The sequence below is a fragment of the Momordica charantia genome (assembly GCF_013281855.1).
Source record: "Momordica charantia cultivar OHB3-1 chromosome 6 unlocalized genomic scaffold, Mcharantia_2.0 BLBB01000006.1, whole genome shotgun sequence".
In the NCBI taxonomy this organism is placed as follows: Eukaryota; Viridiplantae; Streptophyta; class Magnoliopsida; order Cucurbitales; family Cucurbitaceae; genus Momordica; species Momordica charantia.
Window position 1 is genome coordinate 27976713 of NW_028275164.1, and position 20275 is coordinate 27996987.

Below are 20275 nucleotides of genomic sequence, written 5' to 3' on the forward strand. Positions count from 1 at the left end.
TCTTAACCATACATCTAACCAATCGAAATCATTCACAATCACTACTACTGAAGAATCAATCTAAAAGTTAAATATTAATAATCCTTTTTACAAATCGACTGTGGTCTAACATTGCAGCGGTTGTGTTGGATAATTTTTTCAAGTAGGAGTTGTTATGGAGAACAAAAACGACCCGAAACGGGACAAGGAGTTGAAGTTTAAGATCATTGATTGGGGGAGACCGGCCCGTGACGTAACGGGCCGGCCCAAAGAACGACCTAATGCCGGGGAAAAAGAATGAGGAAAGCGACTGGCGGAGAACTAACCGGGCCGAGAGGGCTCGGTCTCGACCCGGGGCTCGGTCCAGACCCGGGGCTCGGCCCACGGCCCAGCCAACGATCCCCCATCTTCGATCGACGATTCCGCCCAGGCCCTACAACGGTGAATTAGGATTAGCTATGGAATGTTCTGGAACAACTCCACGTATAAGTAGCGATACAGCCTTAGAGGTAAGAGAGGCTAAGAAGTGGACTACATTTACCTTGTTCTCTTGCTAACTTAAGCATTGGAGCCCATGTGACTAGAGTCACACTGGTTTAGCTCGAATTGGTTTTGCAGGTACTAGGATCAACAAGTTTGGTGGGTGCGAGGAGAAGAACCTGAGGACCGAAATCCACGCATCAACAGGAGTCATGTAATTCATGCGTGATTTTTCCTATTGTTATCTAAATACTCCATATTTAAATAATGAATGTGATTTCTATGGTTTAAACATAATTTAAAATTTGTCCCTACTGTGAATCATCAATATTAAATATATGACATATCTTCATTTTTGTGACAATAAGTTGATTTTTCTTATTTGGATGGTTGAATTAAAATTTTGAATTTTGAAGAAAAAATATGAGAAAAGAACAAGCAGCATTCGACAAAAAATGGTTAAGCTAAATTAAGATTGGATTCAAACTCTAAAGAGTAAAGTGTGTTGACCATGCCTAAAATGGCGAAGTCAATCAAACTGGGTGGCTTGAAATTGATCTGATGGGTTGTGAATAGGGGAAAGACGCAATCTTGACTCGTACGGTTTGATCGACAAATAAAGTATGAGCTAATGTCGGCAACGTGCTGACATACAGTGCTTAAATCAGTATATGAGCTTAAGAGAAGAAGATAAATAATTAAAGTTGTTTGGAGTTGAAATTGTGTATCTTGAGTGGTTATGGTTCCTTATATTTATGACTCGTGGGAGAGGATTTCTTTCCCTCAAAGTAATGTCGGCCGCGCTCCTTTGGCGTGGAGAAAAGACGACCCGGTCATGTGGGCTACGCTCTCTTATGTTGAGAAACAGCAGTGCGACTACGTGAGTCACCCTCGCTGGAGAAGGGCTGTGCGGTCATAGAGGTAGCGCTTCCTTAGAGTGCGGCCGCGTGGGCAGAGGTCGCACTCCCTTAGAGTGGAGAAGAGTTGCATGGCCACAGGAGCTGCACTCCCTTACGTGAGAAAGGACGACGAACCTATGCCATCGAGGTGATAGGCTTGTGCAGAGCACTATCTAATACATCTTCGAGGGAAGATCTCAAGAAGTGTTGAGCGCATCTCCAACAGAAGACATTGAGAGGAGTTGACTCACTTCAAACAAAACGAAAAATTTAAAATTATATGAATCAAATTGAAATTATGTTTAATAGTCATACTTCAACTACTCAATACATGTCTTTCCGATCAAAATGTAAATTTCCGTACCTTAAAAAAAAATTTTGAAATGAGGTTTAATAAACAAAATTCATAACTGAACAAAAAACTATATTATAAACGCCACTCGCCGCCCACGTCCCCCGCGTGGAATACGTCCACGACCACTTCGGACTTCGGAGAGCCCGAAAAAAAGGGAAGGACATGTCTTAAATCCTAAACGACGTCGCATTCATTCACAAAATGGCCTTTTCGGCGATGCACCGTACCCAGCCACGTGACTCTACGAATATTCCTTTACCCGCGTACGCCGGTCGAATAATCCATGTTGGCATCCACGTGGCGCCCGGCGAGTATCATCTACGTCGCCTCCACAGTGAGCCTGCATCATCCGCATTATCCTCCGTCGGATAATAGACGTCGAGGAATCTAACGGTTGCCAATCCTGGAGATTTTGGTAAGAAAAGTGATCGGCGATTTCTATATTTCTTCTTTCCATTTGGATTTAGTGCCGCCTTCATATTCGTCGCCGTCCTTTGCTCCTTTTGCTTCCCCTCTCCCCCGCCATTGATGATTCCTTCAACTGCCTTTGTTTCCCATTGAAATCGAGCTGTTTTTGTGTTGAAATTATCTTATTCGGCTATTTCATTTGATTAACATCTTTGAATTTGAAGTGTGATTGATTGGATTGCGAGTATTTGTGTTGGGAAGAGGATCAAGGAGTAAAATCAGTAATCAAAGCCTCCTGAGTCCTGACCATTCGACTGCAAATGTCTATGTTGAGTAGAAGATCAAGAAGTAATCAGTGCAACTAGAGCCCTCCGCTTCCGGCGATTGATTTCGTTCGCTGGCTTTGTTTCCGATTGAAGTCGAGTTGTTTTTCTGGACTAAATTCGTCTGCTCTGCCTTATCTATTTAGTTAGCATCCTTGAATTTTGCGTTTGATTGGATTGCAAGTATCTGAAATTCGGCGTGGACAAGGGCAGGAGAGTAGGGGGAAAATGGAGAAGTTTCGATGAGTATAAGTTGCGATTCGCTGGAAAATGGAGCGGAATTACCCGTTTGAGAATGGAGTGATGATGACGAGAGACCCGAAGCCAAGGCTGAGATGGACTGCTGATCTTCACGATCGTTTTGTGGACGCGGTTACCAAGCTCGGTGGCCCTGAAAGTAAGTTCATGTTCATCATTCTTACAGTTTCGTTGTAATCTTCTTCTTTAAACTTACGTTGACGTGTTTGCAATATTTATTGTGCCCTTTTGAATGATTAACTTGAACAATAGCTCCATTAATAGTATTGTATTTTGTATCAAATATTTGTTTAACTTGGTCTGTGATCTAATATTGCTGAGAGATACTAATTATTTTCTAGGCAGGTCATTCCACCTATATCAGATATTTGTAAATGGCAGCTTTACTGTTAAATCGATGATGAGTATGTGGTTATTGTTATGGAAACGGAGTGGTGGTTAAATTATGCTTATGGGTAATAGGACATAATTTGGATTCACCTTGTCATTTTCTTTACAATCGCAATTTGAAACGAGTTCCTACCATGTGCTATATAATCAGTTAGAGCAGACTCAATGGTGTTGTCAACTGTCTATTCGGTAGTTCCTTTTCCTTTTGTCCCTTCCCCAGTCACCAATATGAAGAAAAATAAGTTCGAGCAGATAGAATTTGACTGATTTCTTAAATGCTTCTCTCGATGTCCCTGCTATTCACAGACGTGAGAAGCAGAATGAATAATTTTAATAGTCAAATTAAGAAAGCAAATTTTATGAACATAGTCCTACTTCAAACTTATAATATAGGATAACTAGCCTATATATCTGTGCTTTTTTTTTTCTTCTTCTTCTTCTTCTTCTTTCCTTGCAATGAATATTAGATTGGATTGTCTTTTTCAGAAGCAACTCCCAAGTCTGTGTTAAGATTGATGGGTTTAAAGGGCTTGACTCTGTACCACTTGAAGAGCCATTTGCAGGTAAGCATTGAAATCATTGCTCCATGATATCTCATTTATCTTGTTACGGCTTGGACAAAAAGATGTTATACTGACAAAAAAGGAATTGATCTTCAGAAGTATAGACTTGGACTACAAACAAGGAAGCAAAATGTGGCTGAGCAAAGGAATGAAAATAGTGGTAAGTCCGTTTGGATGTAGGACAACTCTCAAGGACCTCTTATCGACTGTATTTGCCAATTGTACCCTAAGGAGGTTAGGGTTATAAATTTCCCAAGTATATTTTACAAGCATTGGTGAACGTATTTAATATGTCTTTCCAAAATGTTTGACCTTTTTTTCGAAAGGCCAAATAGGTTATCTAGTATCTTTTCGTTGTGTTTTGATTCTCTTTCATGAGCTGAAATTACTAATCAAACAATTTGTTATTCTTCTGAACGTCAATATTTTTCTGACTCCATCTATATTTAATCTGTATATTTCCTCTTGTTTGCATCTAAGTGTTCAACTTTCAAAGGCTCAGTTATACATTTTAATAATATCTTTTTTCAGGGACTGATCTAAGGAATTTTACAGGAGTTAGGGAAGATGACAGGTTTGTCTAGTTGCATCTCATAAAAATAGAATGTTATTCTATATGTTCCAATTTTCTCTATTTTACAGTCATTCCATGGCTCCAAACGTATTTACATAAACATCTAAGTTAGTATGATACTGATTTCCTGATTCTCTCACCATGGATATGGAAATCTAATTGGTAGGAAGAACTAAGCTTCTTGGTCAAGTACATTTTGCTCAGAAGTTCTACTACTTAGTAGAACAAACGGAGGGAAACATTATTGAAAATGCTATTATATATTTGCTTTATGGTATCCCATTTTTTATATAATTTTTCAATGCACCTTGATTTTTGCTAATTAGTTAAATCAAACAGAGGGATGCAAATTGCTGAGGCACTAAAATCTCAGGTTGAAGTGCAGAAAACAATACTAGAACAACTCGAGGTACATCTTGCTTACTTCTTCTAATGACAACAAATTCAATCTCAAGTTTGTGATCAATTGTCTTTCTGTTGGCTATTGTAAAGACAGGTACAGAACAAATTACAAATGAGAATAGAGGCTCAAGGAAAATACTTGCAAGATATCTTAGAAAAAGCACAAAAAAGTCTCGCAGTTGCCATTAACAGTAACCTTGATAATCTTGAAAGCACAGGAATGCAGGTAATAAACTTTGACACGGCTCTGTCAGATCAAATGGAAAGTTTTAAGAAACAGGAAATGAGAGAAAGCACAGCAAACATAAGCGATACTTGTAAGAAGACCAATGATTCATCCATTCAGATTTGCAAAGTGGAGGCTGAAGAAGAAGATAGAAATGAGTTTAATGTTGAAAGGAATTTGATAATCTTTGACTTGAATTCCAAAGGTGGCTATGACTATGGTGGAAATGGAGCTGAAATACTCGAGGCCAAAGTGCTTCCTTGTTCAAGGTAATATTCGTTATATGAAGTACATGTAGATTTTGGGAGGGAGCAATAATTTTCATGTAGCTCATTCAAGATAAAATCATAAAAATAAAAACTAGAAATCTCGTTAAAATAAAAGCTAAAAATAAATAAACTAAAATTGCTCACCAAATTGTCAAATCAGAAATTTACCTTCCACGTACTAGCTCTTTTTCCCTTTCATTGAAGATACAATCAAAATTTTAAATTTCTCTAGAACTATTAGCATCATGGGAGACTTAGTGCTATGAACAAATAATCTTTGTTGATACGTTGAAGCTTGTTTGTTAGCCAACCTCTAAATTGATCTGAGATCAGTATTTTGGTGAGTTCACTTTTTTAAGAAACACTGCAAATTACTTCACGAGAAAAATGGACCAAATCCATATATTTTAGATGTGCTTTATTCTTTTTCATTTGAAAGATATCTGATCCAAAAAAGTACATCAATATATCTGTTGGAAAGGAAATCAAAGAAACAAAGAGTGCAATGGAAGTTGAAAGAGTACAATACAAATACTACGACTTTACTTGAACAAGATCAGTTCTATAGGTCGTACACAACTGTGTCCTTAGTTCTAAAGAGTAAGTACTGGTATCAAACTTGGGAAAACCAGGGAAGAAACCGGTGAGCTTGGTTTGCCTTTGAATGCAAACTTTACGTATTAAACTTGGTAATTAAGTGTTTTAATCACCTCTTTTTGTTTGGTGTGCTCATAAAAATATCTTCAGGTAATCATCCATGCGAGTGTAGTTCACTTCTGGATAAAGCTGTGAAGCTTCTTCTCCTCCTTCCCCAATTTCAAAGTTTGTCAAGCAACCTTCGAAGAAAATGTGGTAAAAATGTCCTAATCCAGCCTGCTGTGCTGAGTCCAGATCTGATGATTGAAGAATTTGACAAGGTTGGAATATCATAACAACTCTGATGATATTATTTACGTTTTATGTTTTTATTTTTTGTAGAATTGTAACGGTTCCTTATTTCTCATTTTTTATAATTTATAGAAGTCTTTGTTACTGTATACAAATTTGGTTTTTATATGTTCTTTTGTTCCTTATTCTCCAAAACGCTAATGAAATTACTTTTCTTCTTTTTTTTTTTGGCTCATTTTTTACATATACGGTATAAAAGTTAATAATGGATTGAAATAAATATGTATTTTTAAATATAGTTGAAAGTTTTAAATTTTAGAAAAGTATCATAATCCGAAAAATACATAATAAAAAAAAGTTATAATTTATTTTCTTAATAATTTTTTCTATTTAGGAGTTTTTTTCTAGTGAAACTGAAAAAATATATATACGTATATATACATATATATATTTTATATCGAAAAGAAAAGATTTAAAGAATAAGAAAATAAGAATGGGCACTCTTTTCCCTCTTGGAATGTAATATATAAGAAGTATATCACTGAATACTAGGAAACAACCTTAAAGCAAAAAAAAAAAAAAAAAGCCTGAAAACAGGTTAAAAGAAACGTTATCTTTACGGAAAATTATGATAGATAGACAAAACTTTTGTCGCACAGAAAAAAAAATTCTACCATTTTTCTATCTTTAATAAGATATGTCACTAGAGGGGAAAAAGGAAAAAAAAAATTATACATATATATATATATAACAATTATATATCTAATCTAAATATATTACTGGCATATCATTTATATATGTTTAATTCGTATAGTTTTAAAATGTCTATTTTAGTTTCTATACTTTCAGCTTTTATTCATTTTAGTTGTACTCTTGAAACGTTCGTTTTGATCTTTTACTTTTAAAATGTGATTATTTTGGTTCATTTATTTTCTCATTTATTTCAATAAAATTTTAGCATGATAGTTCAGTCACTAAATTTTTTGAGATGTAATCATAAATTTGTATTAAATAATTTCTAAGGTATATAAAGTTCGTACTAAAATTTTGTAAATGAGACCAACTTTTTAAACTTATTTCGTACAAAAATTTTGTAAATGAGACCAACTTTTTAAACTTATTTCATTAAAACGAATGCTTTAAAAATACAATGACTCAAAATGAATAAAATTGAAAATTGAAAGTCAAATCAAAATAAACATTTTAAAAATATATGTATAAAAAATGATCCAGGATCGAAATAATATTTAGATTTAAACTATTTTAATCCAAATAAAATATTAGACAGTTTGGCCGAGTGGTCTAAGTCGCCAGATATTTTTACAAATATTTTACCATGCAATAGATTTACAATTATTTAGTTACCTTTCATGGTGGCGAGAAAATCCTCAGCAGAAATAGTGTTCTTTTGCAGTTGTTTCCCGAAAAGTTTTTCCCACTTCCCAATCAACTCTGTTTGGGTGAGAATGTTGTGTGGAGGCCTAATGTAGAGCGTTTTGTTCAGAGTTCGTGGATCGTCTACTGCTTTGACGATGTATGATGCTACGTCATCTTCATCCACGTAGATCACTATAACATCATTAATTAAGTATCGATTATTTCTGTTGAACTTTTTCTTAGTACAACAATTTAAAAATATGAGAGATCAAATTTTCGACATTAAAGAAAAGAATACATGCTAATTTTCAACTGATGTTTATTTTTAAGTTGTATTTATTCCGTTTCTATATTTTGAAAGAAAAAGTATTAACCGAATATCTAATTTAAGCATAGTGATTAAGACAGGTAGAATGTTTCCATCCTCACTTTGGAATCCATGATATCTACCAACACGGACCCATCCCGTTTCCCACCAACTTTTTCCTTTTTTTTAAAAAAAATGTATATAGAGACTTAAAGAAAACCTATTCTTCTAACCTTATAATTCTTTACCCACCCTCTCTATATATATAAAAAGACAATTAAACCATGTGAATAGGAAATTTTTTTTTTTCATCGAGGATTGAACAATTAATTAGAAATTTATTTACAAGAATTATTTAATTGAGAAAATAATTTTAAAAAATAAATAAAGAGAATAATTGAATCCCGCCTCATAAACATCTCTATATATGCTTCGGTCGGAAATATTATTTAAACATTTTATATTATATATAATATACTTTGAAAATTGAAAAATAATAAAATGATGCATATTAATTTATATGTTAATTTGATGTGTGGTGGGTCACCTTTAACGTTGCCATCTCCATAAAGGGTAACTTGATGGGTGGGAGGGATAAGAGTCTGCATCTGAGACAGGTTACCGGCAAAGTAACCGGCAAAGCAATTTGCAGAGACGTAGGTGAAGGGAATTTTGGCTTCTTCTATCGCCTTTCTCACCGCCATTTTCTGGTCAAATGTCTCTCTTCCAGGTTCTAACGCATTTCCCATTCTTGCAGGATCTATCCCATACTCCGATGGAAAGAATCTCTACAAACAACAGCGATTCGATTTGTTAAGTAATGAATTCTGAAGTTTCAGAAATAATTTTAACCGATTTACGAGTTTAGTTAGTCGATTTGGTGATTCAGTGATTCGAAGAACAACTTCCGAGCAGAGAGACGAAAAGAGAGGAACTAAAAACCTTGATGTTTCCGGCGACTTTGATGGCCTCGATGAGCTTAAGCTGAACCAGAAGGCTATGGCTCCTGAAATGGACGCCTGAAATGGCCGAAATCACAACATCGACTCGCTTCACAGCGTCGACGAGGCTTTGGAAATCGGAGAAAGAAGCCGGCAGCAGCACCGCCCCCTGCCTCTTGAACGAAAGCAGGAGCTGCAATTTCTCGATGTCGAGTCCGATCTCCGGCCTCTGAATCACATACGTCTGGTGGCCCTGCGCCAGGCTCGCCGCGACGATCCTCTTCCCCAAATAACCAGTTCCTCCCACCACAAGAACTCTGCTCTTTCCGCTCATCGGATCCTCTCCAATTCGACCTCTCTGGACTCTGTTTCCTCATTCTCCACCGTCGATTTCTCCTTTTATAGCCTTCAATTCAACAGTTCTTCGCTCTCAAGTCTTGCTTCCCAGTTCAGAAATCAAAATGGCTTCCGCTTTTAGGTCAAAATGTGGCCCCCCTTCTTTCTTGTCTCCCTTTGAGCACACGTCTTATGGTTATAAGCATGACTTCTACACCGGGCCCCAATTCAATTTTATAACAATCCATAATTCTATGCATAAAAGTTGTAAGTATAGAATTCAAATTTACTTTCTGTAAGTAAAGGATTTAAAATGAGCCAAAAATAAAAAATATAACTATTAGAATAATCTCAAACTTGTTCTTTGAATTACAAATTTAAACTAAAAAAATATCAAAATTTAAATTTTTGCAAGGTAAACTTGAGACCTACGTGGCTATTTTAGAACACTTTGGGAATCATTATTAGAGACGGATAGAAATGGAGGAGTTGTACCCAATGCAATAAAGAAGGAAAAAAAATGTGCAGTATATATTTTTGGTACAGAGATTGAGGTGAATCAAGTCTTGACACAATTATTAATGTCAGGGAAGGTATGGATCACCTTTTAATTGAAAATAAGTGTCTTAATCAGTTTTAGTTAAACTCAAAATTGCTTCTATTTTAAAATAAACATATTTGGTAATGAATCATTAATAATTTTTTTAAAAAAATTCAAGAATTGCTAGAGAGTGGAGGGTGATTCTTTAAGTGATTTTGGTAAAAAAAAAATATATATATGTGTGGTGGGAATTGAACTCACAACCTCTTGGTCAGAGATATATGTCAATTAATGTTTAGCTATACTCGCTTTTCTCATATTATAGATCAGTTAATCCAACATATAAGAACTTTAAATTTATGAAGCAATTATTTTTGCTAAGAAGTGGGACTTATATTTAATAACTGCATCTAGATTTATCCTGAAATCTTATCCTTGTTTTTACCAATACTTTTGAAAAAACATACAAACTCTAAAATTATTTTTAGAAAAGTCCCTACCTACTACCAAAGTTTCTTTGACCAACACAACACACATGACACAACAAATTCAATATCCAAAGTTTAATGTTTATGCATCTTTCTTTGTTTAATAAAATTGTTTTAATTTATTTGGTCACCTAACAATCTCTAGAAATAACAACCAAAGTCACCTTTCTAAAAGGAAGAAAGGCTTAGAAGACAATGGAGCCCTTGACATTTCTTACACTTGAGGTTTACCTTTTTGAGTCATATCCCAACAACCACATGTATGATCCAAATATTTTTTTCAAAAAATTTATTCCTTTAAATTGTAAGCAAAGTATATAAGAGCAAGCTTCAACCTATATAAAATTTAGGTGCATAATACTATAGAATAAAAAGTAGAACATAAGTCAATATATCAGTCATTATTTTGATTATGTTAAAAAAAATTCAATTATTATTTAAGTTAATCACTAATCTATACTAAAAAGTTAAAAGGCTTCAAATATCCTTATAATTTTTTTATCAACTTGATCGAACATGATTTAAATAGTTCAAGTATATATTCTTAACCAAAAGTCTAAAGTTCAAATTCTCAACTCCCGAAGTTATTAAGCTAGATCAAATCAATTAACAAATATGAGTTTTAAAACAAAGATTTAAAAAAATTGAGGATAAAATTTACAAAATAGTTATAGTTTAGAGGTGAAAACAGTAATTTAATTTTTCCCATAAAACAATACATGGCCAATATTAATTGGTCAATAGCTTAATCTTCTAGAAGTTCATAGATTGATGGCCTCATTAATATGCAAACTTGGACATTATTAGATTTTTATTTATTTTCCCCCTTATTACACATTATCTCACACTTGCTCTTACATGATTGGACCTTTTTTTTGTCTTATAAAAATTGATGGGTCTTCACAAAGGAAAAGGAACCATTTTCTTTCATGTTGTCATTTCTTCTGATTGCAAAAGTCTAAAATGTATTGAAATAAAGCAGTAAATTTCTTAATCTTTTATGTAATACTAGTGTGCTTTTTAACTTAATTAATTTTATAAAAATAATAATAAACAAAGGAAAAAAAATTATATATATATATATATGTATCTCATACAAACTTCATAAACTTCATAAACATATATACATTATTTTCTATTAAGGATTTGGCTTAGTATTTTGTCTGTTTTTAATTTCAAGTTTTCTATAAATTTTAAACTTATCGTTAAGGTTCAATTCAACTAAATTCATAATGTCTGTTGATTTCACCATGTCCACTCTTTTAAGATTAGTATCTTATTATTGCAAGATAAACATACCTAACTTGAGAATCAAACTATAACATCCGAAATCTATAATTCATAATATAGATTGACTCATGTATCACATTCCTTTGCATACACCATCGTAAATTATTTTGAGTTTATGGATATTGGAAAAATGAAGGAAATGAGAGAATAAAAATAGACAAAATAAAACAGGACTCCTATTATGGATAGAACAATGGGGAAGAACTATTTTTCATAATAAGAGAATTAAATAGTAACAAAATAAAATCAAATCCCAACTCTACACTTATCTTTTACGTACATCAAACTTCATAAAATTGTAAAACGGTAATGTCGCAAGCCTGGTATTCAAGGTAAATAAATTTGGCATGTGCATCCTTTGCAACTTGATTAATATACCACCAACATCTTGAGATGTTTTCGAGATTTAATAATCTTTGAGAGATGTTTTGAGAAAACTAAAAATAAAGAAGTAGTGAAAAATGTTGTGAGAAAAACCTATTTTTATAGTAGTAGACAGTAGAAAGGGATTTTTTTAATATTATTATATATTAAATTTATTTTAAAAATATTGTTATTTAATTAAAAATATTTGAAATAGGGTAGTTTATGAATTTTTTTTTTTAAAAATATGGTTGTTTTAAAAAACCAAAGGATGGTCGATCATTCCACGTGGTCGTCTCTTGAAAAGACGACCATGCAACGTGGCGCCACGCCGAGCGTCACGTTGCATGTTGGTCTAGTTTGACCAATTTTTGAAAGAGACGACCACCTTAGATGGTCGTCTCTTCAAGAGACGACCACGTCTAGAAACGGGCCACGTGGTAGATGGTCGTCTTACCAAACCCTTTTTATAAAAACTCTACCCCACCACCAAACCCCACCACCATTATTTTATTCCCCGCCGTCGCCGTCGGCGTGCCGCCTCCTCCGCTCTTCCGTTGCCTCCGCCTCCTCCGGTGAGCGGCTGCCTCCTCCATTATTTTTTTTTCCGTTTTGTTTTGTTTCTTTGTTGTTTTATTTGTTGTTTTGTTTCTTTGTTGTTTTGTTTCTTTGTTGTTTTATTTGTTGTTTTGTTTCTTTGCTGTAATCTAATTTTATTTGTCTTTTTTTTTTTAGATTTAGGATCACTCTATTCTTTTTTTTGGAATTATAAAGGATAATGGTACTTTTTCTTTGTTTTCTTTTATTATTATTATTCAATTTTATTTATTTATTTGTATTTTGTGATATATTTAATTGGTGAATGTATCTAACTTATTTGTTTAATACGTACATATATTTTTAACTCATTTCTTTATTGGATGAATTTAGGCAATTATAAAATCATATATTTATTTTTAATTGTTGGTGAATTTAGGCAATTATAAAATCATATATTTATTTGCAACGTTGGCGGGAGGCATCTTCAGAGTCTTCATCAAATGTACAAAGTACCTACTCCTGCTCGTGGCCCTAGGCGTAGAGGACGACGTCAAGTAGATCAAGATGCTCCAGTAGGACTTGACGATCCCGTACCTGAAGTTATCTATCATAGGGTTGAAGACATTCCACCATTTACACAGACACAGGATGATGCTGGTCCGTCCACGCCTATGGTCATGATACCGACTCCTGGTTCTAGTCAGTATCACACACCATCTTTGCCGCCGCAGTATGCTATGGAGGGGGCCACGGACGTGGACGTGGAGAGCATGGACAATACTTCAACCCTACGGAAGATCGAGACTCTACATAGAGTCAAGAGACACCAGCGGCACCACTAGTTCGTCGTCAGCCACATCGTAACCGGCGACGTCCCCATTGTGGAACAGATTAGATCGATAGACTGTAAATTGACGGACTACAAACATTGTTCTCTTATTTATAATATTAATTTCTAATTTTGAACTAACATGGATAATTTCATGATTATATAAAAAAATCATAAAATCATAATTTTTGTTTACACACCATAATATGGTTAACAATAAAACTTATTTTAAAAATATAGTTAATAATATATTTGAGGGGATTTTTTAATTAATATAGTTAATAATAACTAGAGATTAAAGTGAATTTTTAGTTAATAAATAAATAAATATACCCATGTATTTTATTTAATAATATTTAAAATACTAAACAAAAAATAATGTGGTCGTCGTCTCCCACGATTAATAAAAAATAAATAAATGAGATGGTCGTGAGAGACGACCATCTCCTAACTTGAAAACAAATTACGCGGCGTCCTGGGTGGCGTCACTCTTTTAAAACCACTATATTTTTAAAAAAAGTTTCAAAACATACCATATTTTAAACAATTTTAATTAAAATACAATATTTTTAAAATAACTTTTATAATTAACATTATTAATAAAAAACACCCCAGTAAAAAGTTACAAAATCTTATGAAATTTTTAAACTCTTCAAATTCTAATATGAATTACAATTAAAGGAAAAATTAATTTTATGTCGTAGGAAAACTTTTTACATTCTAACCTTTTAAATCCTATACACTTATTAGTATTGATAATTAAAGGAAAATTATTTCCTAATTTTATATGGCAAGAAAATTTCTTGCATTCCAACTTTTAGATTCTATAAATTTATTAGCATTAATAATTAATAATTAATTTAATATTTATAATAATGTATTAATGACATAGTTTGTAAATTAATAAATTTAATAAGGGACAAAAGTCTCAAAAAAAAAAAAATTCTTATGTTCTCCCTTTTTAATCTATTTTTCTTTTATCTAATCACCACGACCCAAAATTATATTTTTTCTAATACAACAATATGTTACTATATTTTAAAAGGTGGTCAGAAAAAATATTTCATCAATATAAGTGATCTATGCTGATAAAATTTGGTTTTATCGAATAAATATTATTGCGATAGCTTAAAATTGTTTTTTATGAGTGATTGTGCATATATTATGTTTTTTCTAGAAAGTCTGTTTTTGCTAAACTGTTGTTTTTAAAGTTACTTCATGTTGAGTTTTACTATAAAAAAGTTGTGTTGAAAAGCTTCTAGGGCTTTTATTTCTTTTATTTATTTTTTCTTTAAAAATACAATCAACCTTGTACTTCTTTTCAAAAAAATAATTATTATGTATAAATAGTTGAGGAAGAGTTTTCTCATAGCTACTTAAAAACAACTTTCTATGTTTTTATAAGCGAGTTCAATGAAAACATGTTGGTATTTTTATTTTTGCATATACAAAATTTAAATTATATTTTAGCCCTAAACTTTGGATTTTTATTTTATTTTTGTTCTTGTATTTTTAAAAGTTTAAATTTTCATAAATACTTAGTACAACATGTAGGGGTGAGGGATCGAATAACTCACAACCTCTTGATTTGAGATATATGTCAAATTATCGTTTGGTTTTCTATCTTCAAATTACCAAATTGGAGAATCACTAAGGCTTTTCAGCGATTCGACGCGCCCCCCTAAGCTAGACGCTTCACCTATGAGCTATGCTCACTTTGACCATAAATACTTATTTTCATCCTTGAAGTGAAATTTTTGTATTACATTCATATGAAATCTTAGATCTAGATTCAGTGGACACAAATATATAGTTTAGGTACATATCTGTAACTTAAAATACACACAAATTTTTTTAGTATAAGACTTAACATTACATTTGAAATTAGGGATACCAAAATAAAATATGCTAAAAAATTTAGGTACCAAAATAAAATTAATTAAACAGTATAATAATTCAAAGATTAAAAAATTTGAAATAAATGTCTTCACTTCGAAGACAAAGCAAAGTGTTGGTAGGAAAAAAGGTTTATTTAATTCGTCAAAGAAACTATTCAAAACAAAAATTATAACACACGTGAACCCTTTAACTTTATATCCTTTCACATAGCTGTTTAACATTAAAAAAATATATATTATATAAAAAAATTAAGGTTTTAACATTTTCTTTTCTAGTTTGCTCCTAATTAATTTAAATCGAAAATTTATGTACATTAACCCTTTATTGTAAATAAAGGCAGTCTAGTAATGTTTTTATTTACTGTTTCGTATTCTCATTTCTCTTTTTCGAGAAACAGACTTGTTTGATAACTCATTTTTTCTAAAATTTTGAGAATTTTCCATTTCCAGTTTTATTTATCTATTTTTTTTTTTTGTGTTTAGAGTCATCTTTCTATAAATAGTATCTATTGTGCTTTCTATACTATAATGCACATTCAACCGGTTGATGATCTTGTTCTATTTCTCTCTTCAGTGCTTATAGCTTATTCACTAATTTTTTTAATATATTTTCTTAAAAATATATATATATTTTCTATTTATCAAATAAACATATTTTGAAAATTTATTATTTATTTAAGTTATTATATTTTCTTAAACATAAAATTAAAAAGATTCTAAAAATTTATTCCTTGTTTAAAGTTAATAATTTATGCTTTTATATCAAATAACTTTATAGGGTAAATTGTATTTTTCTTTAATGAATTATATTCTTTGAGCATATATTATATCTTTTTATATTATATATATATATACTCAATTTTAATTATTTCAATGAAAAATAAAAATAAGCCAACCCCAACTGTTCTACTAAAACAAACTAAAAAACGAAGAAACAAAAAACAGTTATCAAACATATTTTTGCTTATAAACGAGAATGTTACCAAATAAGTCCTAAACTTTCGTCTTATCTATAAAAATTTAATACTCAACCCCTAAAGATATCAAACGAAGTAAAAAAGAAAAGACAGGACGAAACTCTTACTTGAGAATTAGAACACACAATCTTTTGATCGAAAATAGATAATTTAACCAATTGAATTAGGTTTAGTAGGTTTAGTAGGGAGAAAAACAACAAAATACCATATAGAGAGAATACTGCTACCGCACTCTTTTCATTCAAATGCCATATATAGAGAGAATTTAGGAATTCCACCAAACACACATTCATGACAATTCTTCAATAAATAACCACATATACCAGAGAGAGAGAGAGAGAGAGAGAGAGAGAGAGAGAGAGAGAGAGAGAGAGAGAGAGAGAGAGAGAGAGAGAGAGAGAGAGAGGAGATAGAGAGAGAGAGAGAGAGAGAGAGAGAGAGAGAGGAGGAGAGAGAGAGAGAGAGAGAGAGAGAGAGGAGAGAGAGAGGAGAGAGAGAGGGGAGAGAGAGAGAGAGAGAGAGAGAGAGGAGAGAGAGATGGGGAAGAGCAAAGTTTTAATAGTGGGAGGAACAGGGTATTTGGGGAAGAGATTGGTGAGGGCAAGTTTGGGATTAGGGCATGAAACATATGTTTTACAGAGGGCAGAAATGGGAGTTGAGATTGAAAAAGTGGAGCTTCTTCTTTCATTCAAGAAACAAGGAGCCCATTTGGTTTGTGCTTCTTTTAATGACCATAATACCCTTGTGGAGGCTGTCAAGCTTGTGGATGTTGTCATCTCTGCAATTTCTGGTGTTCATATCAGATCCCATCAAATCCTTCTTCAACTCAAACTTGTTGATGCCATTAAACAGGCTGGAAATATCAAGGTTCCTTCTCTCTCTCCCCCTTCTGTATGTAATGTATATATATATTAATACTCATATGGTGTCAGAACTGCAAACGTTCAAACGAGTATGGAATCTGAACAATATCGATGAGTCAAGTGAATCATGATCAGAGCAGGCAAAGAGTAGGGGTGAGCATCGATCGGTTGGAGTCGGTTTTTTGCTGACCCCAACGCTACTTTTCTATTACGACGGCTTCCACCGACCGACCGTCGTTTCGGTCGATCGATTTCCTCGGTTTCTGTGAACATTTTTTTTGTCGTGGCGCCGTTGGTGACAATATTGGAGCCATGACTGATTTCTGCCCAAAACAAAAAAGAAAAAGAAGTAGAGAAAGATCTAGACGGTAGGCGAGCTTCAGTGCGATTCAAGATACTGGAAGAGGAAAAATGAAGGAAAAATGAAGAAGAATATTAAGAAGAAAAATGGAGAGCCTGGGAAGAAGAAGAATGAGGAAGATGAAGTGTGGCGAGGCGAGGGAGGAAAGGAGAAGGAAAAAAGACAAAAGTGAAAGAGGAGAAAGAGGGGAAAGGAAACAAATTTATATAAAGTTAAAAAATTAAAAAATTAAATTTTTTTTTTCTAAAACGTACCTTGAAAACTATTCGTGTGGTTGGTTTTCAATGCGCTGCTGCAGTGCAGTTTCGCTGCAGCATGCATGACGCAGTCTGTTTTTCTTTTAAATCAACACATGTCGGTCGGTTCAGTTGAAAATCATTTTTCTGACCGACTAATAGATAGGTTTTATAATTAAGAAATCGATTCCTACCAGATTTTTCATCAAATTGATCGATCGACGTTGATTCGGTCAGTTTTGATCGGTCGGATAGGTTTTTTAGAGCTTTTTGCTCACTCTTAACAAAGAAAATAGACCTAACAAAAGTTTATAATAGACATGAGTTACTACCTCATCTTATTGTCAATTAGTTTTAAGATGAAACTCTTGAATATTAATAACCTAGGTCCCCCAACCAAATTCTTACCAAAACTTCGTGTGCATTATTGTACACCCAGCTTTCTGAAATAGGCTATTACGATAACCATAGATATTGTTCTCTTGACCGTATCAACATCATTTAAAAATAACCTTGAATTCAAATCCGCATGGAATAATTATTTATAGAGAAAAAGGTATAGTGTAAACAAAGGAGTGCCACTCTCTTCCATTTTTCTCATTGTCTCTCCAAATCCCTATTATCACTCCCCTTGATCTTCTCTCTCCCCTTCCCTATTTCTAATTTAATTTTTTTTTCCTTCTCTCACATGCAAAATTACACAATACCATCTCTCACATGTAAGATCTCTCCCCCTTTCAATGCACAACCACACTCTCATGAGTAAATTTAGGAAACTTTCTAGCTAGCTAGTGGTATGAAAACTTATTTTCACCGACGGTATTGTTTGCCGCATCAACAACATTTAAGAATGATGTATAGAATCCATGAAATAAAATAATAAATTACTTAAAGATACGTCAAATTGTAGGTAGAAGTGGTAGATACACGATAGTACGTACTAGAATTTTTTTCAAAAATTTTCTACTCGGATTAAAATACCAAAAGGAAACACAAGATCATAATGCCTAATACGATTATAAAGTAGTTATTGTTGTATTTTGTACAGAGATTTTTGCCATCCGAGTTCGGGACGGATCCAGCAAGAATGGAGAATGCAACGGAGCCGGGAAGAGCAACATTTGATGATAAAATGGTGGTGAGGAAAGCCATAGAAGAGGCTAAAATTCCCTTCACTTACATCTCTGCAAATTGCTTTGCTGGTTACTTTCTTGGTGGTTTGTGTCAGCCTGGTTCCATCCTTCCCTCCAAAGATCATGTTCTCCTCCTTGGAGATGCCAACCAAAAAGGTAACTAAACCTATACATATACACAAATACATACATATATACACATGTACACATCATATGTTTCTTTTACTAGCTACTAAATGTGTGGAGTGAGGATTCAAATCCAGCCTAAGAACAAATCTAGGGCGGAGCTAGAAATTTTTTGTACCTTCTAACTTTTCATATATATAAATTTTCAATTTCGAAAGTAATTTAGAGAGGTCAAATTAAAGAGAGCAACTTTAAAATCTTAATTTCTTTTTAATTTGAGACAGACTTTTAGAGAGATTATTAAAGCTTTATTCAATTTAATTATGCTTAGGTTGGTTTTGCATATCATATTTATCTGACTTTCACTGTGAAAGTCTCTCTTCATAGAAACTGTCATTTCACACTTAGGATGAGTTTGGTATATCTTTAATTTAAACATTAGAATATCAATCACTTGAAATAACTTTTTAGATAGTCATCCCAACTGTCTCTTAAAAAATAGATCTTAAATTAATTTAATTTTTATTTATTTATTATCGAATGTTTTGTTGTGGTAGAGAAAATATATATTTATTTAAAAAGCACTTTTTTTAAGTCGTTGGGTAAACACATTGTACTAATATAATTGTGATAAATTGTGACAGCAATTTATGTGGATGAAGATGACATTGCAATGTATACCATGAAAACCATTGATGACCCTCGAACTCTGAACAAAACAGTGTACATTAGGCCACCAAAGAACATATTATCACAAAGAGAAGTTGTTGAGATTTGGGAGAAATTAATTGGGAAGCAGCTCACAAAGACCTCCATTTCTGCTCACCAATTTCTTGCAAAAATCAAAGGTCAGCTCTATCATCATTCATTTTCCCTCTCTTTCTATCATATCAATTAGTTTTCTGTTATTATTTAGCATCACTCATTAATGATAAAGATTGATAAATTAAAGTGGTAAGAATTAAATCAACACCACCGTAAAGTGAAAATTTTCTTTTTTCTTTTATTTTTTTGGGAAATAAAAAATAGGTGAAATTAGCTACGCAGAGCAAGTTGGGCTAAGTCACTATTATGATGTATGCTATGAGGGTTGTCTGGCAAACTTTGAAATAGGGAAGGATGGTGAAGAAGCCTGCAATCTGTATCCAGAAATCAACTACACAACTGCTGAGGATTACATGAAACGCTACCTTTAGGCTTTTAACACCTGCCAAATTATAAACCCTCAAAATAAAACCACATTCATTTTATTTCAGTTATGTTTCCTTCCCCGACTGCCCTACCCAATTATGATATCGATGTACCTATCCAATGTCGGATTTGAATAAAGATGTAAGATTGTGTTTCATGAGCGTTTTATAACCATTCTTGTTTCTTGTTTCTCGTCTAAAAGAAATGTTTAATAACTATTTTTGTTTCTCATTTCTCGTCTTAAAGAAACGTTTCTAAAATTGTGTTTTCAAAGTATTTAGTAACTATTTTTGTTTCCTGTTTCTCATTTTTAAGAAACGTTTCTAAATTGTATTTCACGAGCATTCAAAACTATTCTTGTTTCTTATTTTTTAGAAACATTTATATGTACAAATTTTAAACTCTTGTTCCCCATTTTTATTTTTTTTTTTCAAAACACGGATAAAAACATTATTTTATCATTT

At 32.9% G+C, this 20275-nt stretch overlaps 3 protein-coding genes across 6 annotated transcripts; 2 read left to right on the plus strand and 1 right to left on the minus strand.

Annotated features, from left to right (window-relative positions):
* The first annotated feature begins 2132 nt into the window (after positions 1-2132).
* LOC111025726 (Homeodomain-like superfamily protein) lies at positions 2133-6236 on the plus strand. 4 transcript variants are annotated; one of them, XM_088125558.1, is made up of 8 exons: positions 2133-2841; positions 3579-3655; positions 3752-3815; positions 4187-4229; positions 4569-4638; positions 4726-5126; positions 5608-5769; positions 5874-6236. In XM_088125558.1, exons 1-8 carry the CDS (start codon positions 2715-2717, stop codon positions 5875-5877), a joined length of 948 nt encoding a protein of 315 aa, XP_087981684.1. In that variant the 5' UTR covers positions 2133-2714; the 3' UTR covers positions 5878-6236. The 4 variants fall into 4 exon arrangements, with proteins under 4 accessions (XP_087981684.1, XP_022159323.1, XP_022159317.1 ...); XM_022303625.2 differs by lacking the exon at positions 5608-5769 and having other exon boundaries at positions 2143-2841; XM_088125559.1 differs by having other exon boundaries at positions 2803-2841; positions 3738-3815; positions 5608-6236.
* Positions 5502-9105, minus strand: LOC111025718 (isoflavone reductase homolog). The gene is made up of 4 exons (XM_022303617.2): positions 8641-9105; positions 8246-8486; positions 7380-7583; positions 5502-6019 (listed from the first exon to the last, which is right to left on the minus strand). The coding sequence occupies exons 1-4, from the start codon at positions 8971-8973 to the stop codon at positions 5856-5858; spliced, it is 942 nt and encodes a 313-aa protein (XP_022159309.1). The 5' UTR covers positions 8974-9105; the 3' UTR covers positions 5502-5855.
* Positions 9106-16409: 7304 nt separating this feature from the next.
* LOC111022994 (bifunctional pinoresinol-lariciresinol reductase 2) lies at positions 16410-19968 on the plus strand. Its single transcript, XM_022300334.2, has 4 exons — positions 16410-16768; positions 18410-18650; positions 19265-19468; positions 19650-19968. Exons 1-4 carry the CDS (start codon positions 16439-16441, stop codon positions 19814-19816), a joined length of 942 nt encoding a protein of 313 aa, XP_022156026.1. The 5' UTR covers positions 16410-16438; the 3' UTR covers positions 19817-19968.
* Positions 19969-20275: the final 307 nt, after the last annotated feature.

What these genes read in the sequence shown, in the direction of transcription:
- LOC111025726 (XM_088125558.1), top strand. Translation starts at nt 2,715, where the DNA reads ATGGAGCGGAATTACCCGTTTGAGAATGGAGTGATGATGACGAGAGAC. An exon ending in ACTTGAAGAGCCATTTGCAG is followed by an intron (nt 3,656 to 3,751) that starts GTAAGCATTGAA and finishes ATTGATCTTCAG; the next exon opens with AAGTATAGACTTGGACTACA. An exon ending in GCAAAGGAATGAAAATAGTG is followed by an intron (nt 3,816 to 4,186) that starts GTAAGTCCGTTT and finishes ATCTTTTTTCAG; the next exon opens with GGACTGATCTAAGGAATTTT.
- LOC111025718 (XM_022303617.2), bottom strand. Translation starts at nt 8,973, where the DNA reads ATGAGCGGAAAGAGCAGAGTTCTTGTGGTGGGAGGAACTGGTTATTTG. An exon ending in AAGTCGCCGGAAACATCAAG is followed by an intron (nt 8,487 to 8,640) that starts GTTTTTAGTTCC and finishes TGTTGTTTGTAG; the next exon opens with AGATTCTTTCCATCGGAGTA. An exon ending in TGGAGATGGCAACGTTAAAG is followed by an intron (nt 7,584 to 8,245) that starts GTGACCCACCAC and finishes ATGATGTTATAG; the next exon opens with TGATCTACGTGGATGAAGAT.
- LOC111022994 (XM_022300334.2), top strand. Translation starts at nt 16,439, where the DNA reads ATGGGGAAGAGCAAAGTTTTAATAGTGGGAGGAACAGGGTATTTGGGG. An exon ending in AACAGGCTGGAAATATCAAG is followed by an intron (nt 16,769 to 18,409) that starts GTTCCTTCTCTC and finishes TATTTTGTACAG; the next exon opens with AGATTTTTGCCATCCGAGTT. An exon ending in ATTTCTTGCAAAAATCAAAG is followed by an intron (nt 19,469 to 19,649) that starts GTCAGCTCTATC and finishes AATAAAAAATAG; the next exon opens with GTGAAATTAGCTACGCAGAG.